Source organism: Bombus terrestris, chromosome 4 (genome assembly GCF_910591885.1).
Source record: "Bombus terrestris chromosome 4, iyBomTerr1.2, whole genome shotgun sequence".
Classification (NCBI taxonomy): Eukaryota; Metazoa; Arthropoda; class Insecta; order Hymenoptera; family Apidae; genus Bombus; species Bombus terrestris.
Genome location: NC_063272.1, coordinates 5729754 through 5744462, shown reverse-complemented (window position 1 = coordinate 5744462; position 14709 = coordinate 5729754). Strand labels below are relative to the sequence as shown.

General features: G+C 35.7%; 1 protein-coding gene across 11 annotated transcripts in view; it reads left to right on the top strand.

Annotated features, from left to right (window-relative positions):
- The window catches only part of LOC100648358 (rap guanine nucleotide exchange factor 2), a 250571-nt gene extending 242189 nt beyond the window's left edge, over positions 1–8382 (top strand). For all 11 annotated transcript variants that reach the window (XM_048404837.1, XM_048404838.1, XM_048404842.1 and 8 more), the window contains one exon: positions 2047–8382. In XM_048404837.1, the coding sequence (XP_048260794.1) occupies positions 2047–2078 (32 nt within the window). In that variant the 3' untranslated portion in view covers positions 2079–8382. The remainder of the gene's footprint in view (positions 1–2046) is intronic.
- Positions 8383–14709: the final 6327 nt, after the last annotated feature.

Here is a 14709-nt window from a genome sequence, read left to right as displayed (position 1 = left end):
TTTTATTGAATTCGAATTTCTTAATTAATTATTATTAATAATATCGTATTTATTAATAATAAAGTTTCTTTAATACCGTCCTTTTTCAATACGATGTGCGCGTTTACTCGTATCACTTAAATTTCTTCATAAATTATTAACTTTTAAATTTCTAAATCCAAATAAGATACATAATATCCTAAATGTCAGTAAAAATTATAGTCTGTTATCATGTCTGAAAACTATCAAATGCACTCAAACTCAAATAAACTGTAATCGTTCAAATTGTTTGCGACTACCACACTTTGTTCAGTAACATTTTTCACCGTAATGATCAATGAATCTACGTGACGTAGAATATCACGATGAATTCGATAACGATTACTTCTTCCAACTCTGAAACACTCGAATAGTAGCACAGAAAGCTCTAGTTTCTGCTAAATACCGTATAACATTATCGAACAGTCATGGAATCTTCTTTTTTTTCCAATGGATGAGTTATACAATGAACACTAAGTACCTACACGCCGTTCTCAATCTACCTTTAAGCTATTTCTATCGATTAAGTATTTACAATGTATGTATGAACACACGCACACACATACAAAAGTCTATGGACGATTCTCAATCGTCATTGTTTGTCATTCGATGTATATGTTAATTATTTATCTAATTTATCTTCTCATCGATGATCGCATCTGAACTTGTAAATAACGAACACATATCCGCATATGTTTCACTTGTACATTTTTAATGCAAAGTGCCTGTGTAATCACGCGTTTTCTGTGTGCATAACTTATAACTTCGTGTTTTATAGTTTCCTTTCAGTATTTCGATTTTTTTTTCTTTCTTTTTTACTGAAATTTATTTTAACCTTAGAATTATTCGACGCGTACTTACTGTGTTTATGCGTAATAGAAATCTGTATTTCGATCAGCGAAAAATTCGTTGCATATTATAGCAAATTATAATTGTATCGATGTATTTTTCATGCACTTGCTGTTTTTCTTTTTTTTTTCTATTTTTTGGAAGCTTGTTGCAAGCAGATTGTACGATTTTCGATTGCGATACTTTATGTTTCATCTTTGCATATTGTATAGTTTCGTATTCCACCCTCCGTGTCGAGGCATGACAGCTTGCTTGCGTCCAATTTTCTTCTTTTTTTTTTGTTTTTATTTGCACGTCACGTCACGTCACTCCACGATCCCTTTTGTTTCGACCGATTTGATTTCTTTGGATACATAGAATTTGTTACATTTTACAGAGTTGCAATTTTATAGCTAGTTTCTTTAAAGGAATTCGACGATAATTCAATAAATGTATTCTTTGTCTCTCTTTTTCCACCAAGAGACTTGCTACTTTGGCGAACTTGACTTTATCCTTTAGTTCATTCGTAGAATGTATATTAGAATCCCTTATTTTATGTTCTTATTTGATTTATTTTCTATTTAAATTCTTTGTGCTAATTTTTTTTCGAAACTGTAGTTTCTGTACTGAAATCTGTTGCTATGCATTAATAGGTTTTATTTTATGCATTCTTTAGCTGTCGACTAGTTGTTGGTAAGAAAATTATAGAATAATAGAGCTAGAGCAATAGATGAAAGAATTTGTAGTAATGTAACAAAGTGTATTTGAATTTCTAAGTTAGTAAATTAATATAGACTATTCTGTGTATAGGCAATTAGTTAGATCACTTTATATTGCTTCAATTCATAATATTCGTAGTACATCTTTTTAGAAATTTAATAAATGAAAATCCAGAAATTACAGTTTCGAAAATAAAAAGTATAATACGAGTTTCAAGTAAACAGCATAAAAATTTGTGTTCTTTTTTACAATTATCATTATTACATTATACTTTGACATAGTATTAAATTAGGAAAACCGTAACAAATTATAAACTCCAATATCGATTAAAAATTCTGAAAATATATAGATATCAGTGTCAAAATTGAAAAATTCAGCCAACGTAGACAAGTCACCCGAGCATATTCCATCGAAATATTACTTTATGACTCTAAAAGAGCAAAAGAAATGATCATTAAAGGAAACGTTACAATTTTTCAGACGACGAAGACGCACAAGTATCAGCGGTTTAAGATGGTCCACGACGCCTGTAAAGAGTTCTCGGTCATCATTATGCTTCAGTTCCTCAACAGATTGTCATTTCCCGCGACCAGAAGAGGAACAATTTCGTCGTCAATTTACGTGCCACGTGTTAAACGATTCCCCATAAAGAAAGGAATCCGAAACAATTTCTCAAACTTTGCATCCGCTTTCAAAGTCTCTCTGAATATATAAGACAAGAAATTTTTGAAGAATTTGTTCCAATAACAACGGGGTGCATAGACGAAAAATGAAACTGATCGACAAACACGCACAGTGCTTTCGATTCAGATATTTCGAGAGCCTTCACACCAGTTTAAGGAAATACTTTGGAGAAGAACGCGCATCGAGAAAGGGGAAGAAGCGCTAGTCTTCCAGAATTATTAAGAAAAGGAAAAGGAAAATAACGAGATACAAAAAGAAGAGAAGTTGAGAATCTCACGAGCTGCGCCCGTCAGGATATTACGAGAGCACCAATCATGAAAGAAAGGACATATATATATATATATATATACATGTTACATATATATATATATATATATATGTCAGAGGATATATGAAACATGTATTACAAGATCAAAGACAAGAAAAGACAAAACGAATAACGACATAGAATACGTTTGTATCAGACTGATGATATGTTGTCCGATACAAAGGTGCCACGTCGAGTTTCACGCAGCGGCTACTCAGAGAGAGAAAGAGAGACTAGGCGCGAGAAATTACGGTCATAAGTAATAATTCTCTATAAATGTGTAATAAATCGAGTCCAAAGATGTTATATATACCGCGTAATCGTCGCAGGGAGTACGAATGACGGCGTGTCCTGTATTATATTACTTTTTAGGCTAACCCCCGAACGCCCAGAGTAGCTTAAGTATACGTCTTTTGGTGTACATAGCGTGTAGCGTTTAATGTAGCATATAATTCAGCAAGAATGACGTATGCGTGAATGTGTTTATTGCATGTACGCGTGTTTGGCCGAGAGATAAGAAGTTCAGTGTGCAAAAAAGCGAATCAAATCAGATACATATGCAAATTTAACGTTTGCCGTTTTCTTTTATATATATATATATTTTTTTTTTTTTAACATACCCTTCTTCGATGTTTATCGAATGTGGTTTCGATTGTATCGTATGCAGTCTCTATCGATGCTCAGATTTTTAGAATTTCGATAATTTCAAGCTACGTATTATTTGTGTTTTTACATTTTTTTTACAGGCAGATAATTGTGACAAGCTTTCGAGTAATCATTCATTTTTATTTTTTCGCTTGTTGTATACAGTATGAATGTTATTCGCGTGTCACGAAAGCAGAAATTTATCGTATCGATGGCGTTTAAGGGGAGACCTGATTTTACGGCTTCGATGTGTATGTGTACGGAGTTTTATCGTTGACGCGATCATAAGTACAAAGTATTTTTCGAGGGACTAACGAGAAAAAGTGAGTCTGTTGCGAGAGGGTGTGTTGTACGAAGATGTATATGTGTATCGTTCCTGGGCTTTTGAAATTCATTTTTAAAGCGTTTATCCGTGATGTACGAGTATGCTTATAGCGCTCGTAGCATTGTTCCAGCGTTTAATATTATCTAGCGCGAATGCTGTTTCAATAGGAACGCGAGAAAGAAAGAAGAATCAATCGAGAGTAAAAATTAAAAGTAAAAAGATCGTGCTTGAGGAGTTTGGGTGATAGAAAGGGAGAGAAAGCGAGAGAGCGAATGCGAGTTTGAACAAAAGAAAGAGAGGAAACAAATATAACAACAAGGTATTAAGCGTTTCAGGAAGGAAATTGAGAGAGGATATAATAATCGATATGCATCGCGTATGCTCAACTTATTTTTACCGAGGTAATTAATTATTAATCGAAAACGATTTTTAGATCTGCTGTAACTTATATTTCTCGACCTTCTCAAATTCGATCTATCGTTATCGAAGAATAATATTACGGAGCACCGAAGCGCATTCGTCGATAACTAATATTTTCCGAAATTTTATCAGTATCACGGTACTTTTAGTTTTATATATAAAGAAACAAATATATATTATAAATATATAAATATATCTATATGTATAATCCGCGCCGTGCGAGAAGAGCATATTAAAACGAAAGAGAACGAAGCAGCAAGACCGCCTCTTTCAAAGCATCTGTCTCATGGGAAGAGAGAAGAAATAGATTCCCAAAAGCGAAAGAGAAGACCGCTAAAAGATAAATATCATCGCGTATCTCGTCGACAGGTCGAGACTAATAATTGTTATATCGATAATTCGCCAAGACAACTAAATATTCGAGCTAAAACACCAGTGATTTGTGCAAACAAAAAATTCTGCGATCTAAAAAATTCGTTCTCGCGCAAGGCTCGAGAACTATCTATGTCGATGATATCGAACATACGAAAACGCGGTTGTATTAGGGCAGAGAGGGCCTAATTTCGAAGGCATCTCCTTTCGCGATGAACGATCTGCCAAAATGCGCGTGCAAAACGAGCAGCAGTCTCGAGGATTAACACGGTGCTTCCCTTTTTCTTTTCTCTCTATTGAGCCCTGAAACGCTCGAAATTCTTGGAAAAATTCTTGAAAAAAGCTAATTCTTGAGGCTTTCGAGCGTGTCGTATATCGACATTCCACATTGTTGCGTCCCATCGTGAATCGTACTCCACACAAATACTTCCCATACGCGACAGATTATTCTCAATGTGTTAATATTGACCAGACCTGTTTTGGAAAACACGAAAGACACTAGCAGATTGTTGAACACCGTGCTGATCCTCGCCACGTTCGATCCGCGCGAACAAATCAGGTCGAACCATAGGACGATCGATAAATCCATTAGTCACTGGGTTTCGCGCGGATCCTGCGGCAACGGCGACATTTACTGCTTATTCATATTAATATCTCTTTGTACATATCCTTTAATGACTTTTAAATATTATTAATTAATCGAATGTTCTCGAAGGAAATGTTTGATAATGGCGAGCGTTGTGTCCAGCAGCATTTAAAATATCAATCAGAAGGTTCTTCGTAACTCGAGTGTAGAAGGAACAAACGAACGAAACAGGCAGGAAAACGATGTTATTTCCGTTCCCTTTTCTTTTTCATCCGAGCTTTTTATCGCAAGATCGATCATCTTTTGTGTTTTGTTTTACAAACTTTTCCCCGAAACAATCTTCCTGCTCGTGAATTTTCCTTTTCTCTGTTCGTTTTTCTTTTTGCATCTTTGGCGGTTCAAGGATACGCGGTTCATTCCAAGGAGCATTTACGCCTCACCGATTATTTCAATTTTCGCGATTTCGTCGCTCTTTATGAATTTTTCAATTTGCGCTTCATTTCCCTGCGAAATTCAAATTTAACAAATCGACGAATGAAATCGGCAAATTACTAATGACGTTTGTCATATAACGTAACGTAATTCGTAACGTAATTCGTAAAAAATAACGTAATTAAAATAGCATTTTTATTAAATTTGAAAATGAATTGAACTTCGTGGCTTGAAATGGAAGCGAGATAAGCGAAAAAGTTGTAAGAAATGAGCGAAATCGTACGAATGAGAGTAATACGATGAGCCACAGGCGATTATTAAGTTTTCACTAGTCTTGAATTGCCGAAGCTCGAGTTCTCCTTCTTCCTTTAATTTTAAACGAAGCGATCCACCTTGTCGTAGAGTTTGTGTAATGCGCGCGTGCAAGTATGTTTATGGAGAAAGAAAGAGAGAGAGAGCGAGAAAGAGTGTCAGAACATGTAGAAAAAGCCTTTAAACTGTCTTCTTCCACGAGCTCCGCCCTCCTTTTACCCCTCGATGACTTCTTTTACTTTTTATTTAATGCCCCTTGCCCTCCCCCGTTCTCTTCTGTTGTTTTTAATTATTTATATTAACTCGAGAATGGAGCGACTGCGCGTCGCGGTCGGCAGTACGAGCAACGAGGAAAACAGAGAAAAAAGATGCGACCTTTTGTATTTAATTTGTTTAATAAAAAAATCATGGATCATAGTACAACAGCTCCGAGTGCGTTTTTGGTTTCGTGGATGGAAATCAAAGTTCTTTCCTCGTTTATTTCTTTTCGTCTTCATTTTTCAATCCGAACACGCGTCGAAACGCCTTTAATCCTTCATTTAGTCCTCTGATCCGTTGTTTAGTTCCTCGCGGTGAATATAACCGAGAATAAAACGAAAACTAACCTTTAGAAGCTGTTGTTTAAGAAAATCACGTTAATACTATCGTGAATGAAATTTCACTCCTGGCTCGGTACATTTTTGGTTATTTTAAGAAATGACAAAGTCAAGTAAATGCAATTGACGGAGTCGCAGCAATAATTTAAATTGTATTTGTTGGAAGAGAGAGTAAACTATAGGTTTCATATTCGAGTGTCTCTCATATTTAGAAATACAAAAGTTTATACTAGGAATATTAGTCGATTGTGAATTTATAGCGCGTTTCAAAAAATTAGTTTCTGTTGGTTTACTCAAATTACTGGAAAATGGAGCTGCCTCCTTATTGCAACAGTCTCAGCGTTATCTTTATTGTATGAAATAAAAAAGTAGAAAATTTATCGTTTGTAATTATTAATATGAGTCAAAACTCTGAGTAACGTTGAATATAACGTACGATTAATATATTACGAAGAAACAAAGTTTATACACGAAGTGAAATTTCGATCATGGGAATTAAAAATGGGATAAAACAAGTACGAAGGAAACGGTAGAGAAATAATAAGTGAACAACTAAATTAAAAGAGAAAAAGAGCGAAAAGGAAAGGAAAAAATTAGAAGAGCAAAAGAAAGAAAATTGATGTAGAAAAATGAGAAAAGTCTTTTGTCATCGAATGGCTCATCTAATATGGCTTTTTGTAGATAAGAAGAGGCCAATGAAACCGTGAAATAAGAGGCCGTGAAACGCGCCAATCCTTCCGCGATTTTTCACTTGTTTTCCTCTTTCGACCGATCTCTGTGTACGGTATATATTTATTGACGAAAACGACCGTGCAAAATCGAGAGAAAGCATCGAATTTTTCCATGAACGCCACTGAGTTTCGGTTTAGAAGCTTATTTCGACGTGAACGAGAGGATGTTGAACCAAATTTCCACGATGTACGGTCGAGACACACGCGCAACTAGCGAGGCGATGACCACTGTAATTGTTTCGATTCTTTGCTCTATAAGGTGAAAGCGTTTTAACTCTTTATTTGGCGACTGATTGAAACGATCGAGAATAATTTGATTAATTATCAGACAAATTGCTTAACAAAGTTTATTGTTTGTTTTATATTTGACACTATTTTAAAAATAAAATATGATTTCTCAATGTCCAGTTAAAAAGAGTTTTTGTTTATTTTATTGATATTTAGTAGTTTCTTGATATCAGGCTGAGACAGCAATTTAATTAAGCCTTTATCAAACTTCTTATTTATATATTTGGGTATCATTTTGTATGCTTATTGTTGGAACAATGTGGATGTACATTTTTATGGACATACATTTTTTTAAGGAAATCACTGAATCAAAATGGAAACTCCTTTCATTTATCAGATATCATAATGGGTATTTTACTTCAAATATTTTATATATTTTTTCAGAAATACATCAATATTCGTTATCTAGATACATTGTTATTTTGCTATCATTGAGTCGTCGTTGTATAATTCATTTATGGTAATTCTTAATTTCTTCGTTAAAATGGAGAGGCAAAGAAAAAATGAGACTTTTGAGTTGATTTTGGAGAGACTATTAGAATTCATATATTCATTATCGTATGTAGTTTCTAATTGAAAGTAAAAAAAAAGGTGAAGAAAAACGGGGTACAAAATTACGATTTATTATAGCTCTTTGAGTATTGCACTTCTTACGAAATATATCTAAAATTCATAAACTAAGGAAGAAAAGTTGTGTATTTTTATTAGAAAGAGAAACGAATCAAGAAAAAATGGAACGGTGGCCAAATAAAGAGTTAGAAGATCGTATTTTTATAAGGTTTGTTACGAAATAGAACAATAAGCTGGAAATATCGAAGGTAAATGAGAGGGCACCGTATATAAAAGGAGAATCCGTGGGAACGAAACTGGTGGTGATACTACTGCTACTATTTTGTACGATATAATGTTTTTGTATATCTGTCTACCGTATGTATAAGAACGAAGTCTATCGATTATTAAAATAGATGGTTCAAATTGTATCGAACACGTATTAAACGATTTGTAGCGTGATGGACACAAAACTCCGGCTGTATTTACGATGAGTCACACATAGATGTTGTTCCCATTAATGTACACCTGTAAAATCCCTATCGAACAATATACGAGCTACTAAAGGATTGGTAAAGGCTACTTTGTAATTCATTCACGTGCGACGTCTCTTTGATTAAATATTAAAATAATAATTACATAATAATAAATTAATTGGAATTATTAAATCTTATTTTTATAAAATAGCAATTTTCATTCGAAATCTTCCAATCTTTATACATATCGTTGCTCCGATTTTTTGGATCTTTACTTTGCATCTATTAGACTTTAGTTTCAATTATCAAATTTGTACCTCTTAGATATTAGATTTTTTTCGTGGAAAAAGAGACTTTGATATCTTTAGTACCGAGCAATTGAAATTATCGCAGCCTGCTAACAAATGAAGCTATTAGATCTTATTTATAGATATTATTTATATTAATTTTAATTATCAGATTTTGTTCGTGGAAAAGGGCACTTTGTATCTTTAGTATCAAACAATTGAAATTATCCCAGCCTTTTAAAAAATTGAGTTAAATTTAATTTATAGCGGTACAGAACCTTTCTCTAAATCCGATATATTCGTCGAAATTTATAGTTGAATCTTTGCCTATTTTTACCCGAATAATTTGCAAAATTAACGTCGATGGTATTATGTTACGTTATTCAAATCGTTGTAGCTGGTTTGATTAGATTCTGCGATTGCAAAATGCAGAATTGCAGGTTGTTTCCAGGATCGACACGTGGTATCGGCGACCACCTATTGCTTTAGGCAGGAACCAACTGACAGCAAAGGGTTAGCGAAGCCTCTCGACCAGTTATTCAACTTGAATTAAGTAGCTCGAAGATGGCCCAAGAATCTCGACCAGGTTCTCTTGAGCAAAACCATAACTGCACCGCCCTACCTCCTCTGTGACAAAAGAATAATATATCCCTCCTTACTATCGACACCAAAAACATTAAAATTAAACTAGAAACAGTTAAAACAAACGCAAACTCTAGTCAGAACGAACAGTCAACAAGTTGTGTAACCACCTTCAATAGATACGCAATACTACAATCCACAAACGACTCCATGGACGTTGCTGATACACTAACTAACTAACTAACATACGCAAAAGATTCCCCTCCCCCACCTATCTTCGTTGATGATGTCATCGATATACAAACAATGGTAAAGTCCATTGAGAAAGATATCAACAAAAAGGACTACAAATTAAAAATAAACAATAACTAAGTTAAAATTCTGCCGGCTAACCCAGACTCATATAGAAAGATAACAAAATTACTAAAAACTTTGAACGCTAACTACCACACTTACCAACTTAAACAAGACAGACCTTTTCGAGTGGTACTACGCAACATCCACCACTCGGCTAACTTAGACGAACTGAAGTTCGAACTCCTTAAACTTGGCCATGAAGTAACAAACATCAGCAACATAAGACATAGAATCTGGAAAGACCTGCTATCCTTATTCTTCATCGACTTAAAACAAAAGCCTAATAACAAACAAATTTATAACATAAATCGACTAATGAACTCAGTAGTAAAAATTGAACTTCCTTTAATAAAAAAAAAAAAAAGAAATAGTACAATGCAAAAGGTGCCAAAGGTACGGCCACACGCAGAAATACTGCAATCATAATTTCCGGTGAGTAAATTTGTACAGGTAGTCACCCCACTGACCAATGCACTAAATCCCCAGAAACCCCAGCGAAGCGCATCCACTGTCAAGGAGACCATCCTACTAACTAGAAAAGTTGCTCAGTCTACAAAACCTTATACATAAATAAGTATCCTAAACTCAGAGCCAAAGAGACAACCAATCAAATGCCCAGCCCTCCAAAATTCACTACTACTTCAATCTCCTATGCCCAAGCAGTACAAGGAAATCAAAATAATCCGAAAATCCGTAGGGACCATTCTCAAAATAGTGTTCCCAATCCACAAAACACAGACAACTTCTATAGACTCGAAAAATTAATCGAAAAAAAATCAGAACAAATTAATAACTTACTATCATTATTAACACTCATCATGGATAAATTAATATGCAAAATAAAACCAAGACGCATAGCTTTTTGGAATGCCAACGGTTTAGTTCAACATAAATTCGAACTAGATCTCTTCTTAAAATAACAGCAATACGAAATGCTTATATCAGCAACTCACTTCACCGACAAAAATTATCTGAAAATAAACGGTTATAACTTCTACCATACCCAACATCCCACTGGAAAGGCCCACGGCGACACCGGAATTATTATCAAAGCCAGCATTCAGCATTACGAGCTTCCATCGTTCCAAAAGGACTACCTTTAAGCTACAAACGTAGCGGTAGAAGATTGCCATGGTACAATCACCACTTCAGCAGTATATTGTCCTTTCAGATACTCCATTTCTAAAGAAGACTTTGATAACTTCTTTGATGCTCTGGGCAATATATTCACAGCTGGAGGAGACTATAACGCCAAACATACCCAATGGGGCAGCAGATTTGTCACAGTAAGAGGCAAAAATCTCTTGAATAGCATAAACATCAACAATCTCATCTACCTCGTCACATATGAACCCACATACTGGCCCATTGACACTAACAAGATACCTGATTTACTTGACTTCTTTATAACTAAAAATATCTCGCCAAGATATGTCCAAATCAACTCCTCGGCGGAACTCTCTTCTGACCATTCCCCGTTATAGCAACAATCAGCTCAACAATTATCGAAAATCCACCTAATGGCTATATTCATAACCAACTTACTAACTGGCAGCTCTTTAGAGAAGTCTTTAATCACTCAACTTCAGCCTTAATTTCCCTAAAAACAAATGAAGATATCGAAACAGCCACGGAATACTTACATATACTACTACACAAGCATAATAAACGCTATCCGCTCTTCCACACCTACTAAGACTTCTATCAGCAAACATGAATATCTTCATTACATATTAAAAAAAATCGCAGAAAATCGTAGACTTAGAAGAGTATGGGAGACCCATAGAACACCGGATGACAAACGCAAACTAAACAACGCAACTAGCAAGTTAACCAAAATCATCAAAAACTATAAAAATGACTGTTTTCAAAAATATCTCGCCAATTTGTTCCCCACAGCTAACTCCAACTTCTCACTATGGAAGGCTTCCAGGAAATTCACGTATTCCCCGCAAATAATCCCTTCAATCCGCCGTCCGTAAGGTGGATGGGCGCCTAGCCCTATAGAAAAAGCCAACCTGTTTGCTAATCACCTATCTAACGTATTTAAACCTTACTCCTCCAAAATTGCCGCGGATATTTCGGAATACCTGTACTCTCCCTTCCAAATGTCTCCTCCTATTGAACCCTTTACTTCTGTAGAAATTATAAAATTAATCCGTTGTCTTATAAAAGGGATTGCACTCATCACATCAATTTTTAACGCAATTCCTCGCCTTGAATACTATCCTAAGTCCTAGAAAATATCACTGATTACTCTCATCCCTAAACCCGGTAAATCAATACATGAAACTACCTCCTATCGCCCAATTAGTCTTCTACCGACTTTGTCAAAACTATTCGAGAAGATGCTAACGAATCGACTCCTTTTATTCCTAGAGGATTTGAAAACACTGCTAGATCATCAATTCGGTTTTCGGAAGCAACATTCTACAATAAAACAAATCCATCGCATAACACATAATATCAGCCAAATCTTAGAAAAGAAAAAATATTGCTCAGCGGTATTCCTAGGCATTCAACAGGCATTCGACAAAGTATGGCATGAAGGGCTTCTATACAAACTTAAGAAAATCCTACCACACACCTACTACTCGATCCTAAAATCCTACCTAACCAATAGACAATTCATGGTTAAATATAATATAAAGATATTTCGTTTACAAGAATATATACTTTCAAATAAAATGGGAACAACAAAACAAGAAGTACATCGACCTGGTGCATTTAAGCAAGTTAATAAACCATATAAAACGGGTAGACATCGTAGTAAAGGATCAATAAGTAGCGAGGTTAAAGGTAAAATTCTTTGCAATTTATATTATTACAGCTTTTTAATATTTTACTGCTTAAAGTTTTATCGAAACGTGCTATTAAAAATCTTGGGAAGAGTGCCTAAAGGCTACAATCTTCACAAATTAGAAGAAACAAGAGGGAGGAAGTGTTGCAGCAAAAAAGGAATTTTGGTGGATCCCATTCTGCACTTATTCTTATATGCATTATTGCATTACAAGAAGATATAGATATTGATAATATATTATTAGTAATAACAAAAGCTGACGAGTCTACAACTATGATTAGTAGTCCATGTGGTACAATACATTTAAGGTATAATGCTAATATGATAAATGATAAATGATATTAATAAAAATATGAATTATTGATTACTAATCTTTTTTTACGACAATGTACCTAGGTTCAAGCAACTTTTCTATTGTGGTTGCACCAGTTGGCAATTTGTTTGCAACATTGGATATAGCAAAAATAGCTACAACTGTTCTTTTTGTTGCATCCGCAACAAATAAGTCAGTTACTGCTGAGTTATTTAAAATATGATATCGCGATTAGTTGCGGAACTCTAAGTCTGGTTTTTGACGTAACATTACACAAAATAGCCTCGCTATGTGTAAAACAAAAATAATTAATGTCTGTAATGAAACCACTGCAAACGAGATCGACGTTAATGAAGTTGACACTGATGTACATGGTAATGATAAAAGTCGATCAATTTCTCTTCTCGACAAATTCAAAGATTCATTCGTTACGGGTTTCCTACGTATTCGCGTAAATGCAGGCCGGTTAGAAATACGATTAATTGATCCTAACACCACCGTAGGAGGAAGTCCTTATAGACTTAGCGAGGAGGAGCGAAGAGCGGTACGTGAGAAAACAAGCGTTTTAATTAAAGCAAAGATTATAAGGCCTAGTAATTCGCCGTTAGCGAGCCGTAACTCGTGAAGAAAAAAAACGGCTCAGATAGATTACAAGTGGATCCCCGAGAGCTAAATCAAAGTATCGTCGCGGATCGGTACCCTTTACTCCTTATTGCGGATCAAGTCGCGAGATTGCAAGAGGCGAGATATTTTATTAGCCTGGATATGGCCAGCGGGTTTCACCAAATTCCTATTTATCCTAATTCAGCGGTGTATACAGCGTTCGTTATCCCCGACAGACAATATGAGTAGATAACGATGCCGTTTGGACTGAAAAATTGCACCGTCCGTCTTTCGGAGGGTCATTCGCAAGGCCCTAGGAGACCTCGCTCATTTGTACGTTGTTATTTATTTCGATAACGTCCTAATTATTGCCGACTCGATAGATCAAGCTTTAGAAAGATTGAAACGCCGTATTAGATACCCTTGTAAAAGCCGGATTCTCTTTTAACTTTGCGAAACGTTCTTTTAAGGACATCGGTGCTCTATTTGAGATATGTGATTCATAACGGAGAAGTTCGTCCCGACCCGGGTAAAATACACACCTTAAGTTCTTTACCTGTGCCAACGACCGTCACACAGTTCAGGCAGTTCATAGGGTTAGCTTCGTACTTCCGAAAGTTCATCCCTAAATTCTCACAGATGATGAAACCTCTGTATGCGCTCATCTCAGATAACAGAAATATAACTTGGACAGATAGACACGAGAAAATAAGACAACAGGTAGTTTCCGCCCTGACCGACGCGCCGGTGCTAACGATATTCAAACCCAATTACCCGATAGAACTACATACTGACGCTAGCTCGGAGAGTTACGGGGTGATTTTGACGCATCAAGCCGAAGGTAAGAACAAGGTAATAGAGTATTACAGTAAAAGAACCAGCCCCGCGGAATCCAGATATCACTCCTATGAACTCGATACATTAGCTATCGTAAATGCCGTAAAACATTTCTGTCACTATCTATAGGGACGGGAATTTCTTGTCGTCACGGATTGCAACTCGTTGAAAGCATCGAGTGATAAAGTACATTTAAATGACAAGGACCATAGGTGATGGGCTTACTTGCAGACTTTTATTTTTGACATTATGTATCGGGAAAGTAAACGGACGGCTCACAAATTTCTTGTCGCGAAACCCCACAGGCGTTGACCCTATTAAATTCGACAAAATCAAAGAGAAAATAGTTGACTGGCCGAAATTTCGGAAGATTGGCTATTAGCGGGACAACGTCGTGATTCTCAAACCTTGGAAATCGTCAAGGGATTGCAAAACGATGGACTCGCGGAAGACATCGCGGATACATACGAATTACGGTTTGGTACTCTGCACCGTAGGATACAAAGAAAAGGCAGGATTCTCTGTGTACCTATAGTCCGAAGATGTTTTAGATAGTCTGTTATTAACCATGTGCACCAGTCAATTATGCACTTAGGTTGGGAGAAAACGCTGGAGAAACTATACGAGTATTACTGGTTCGA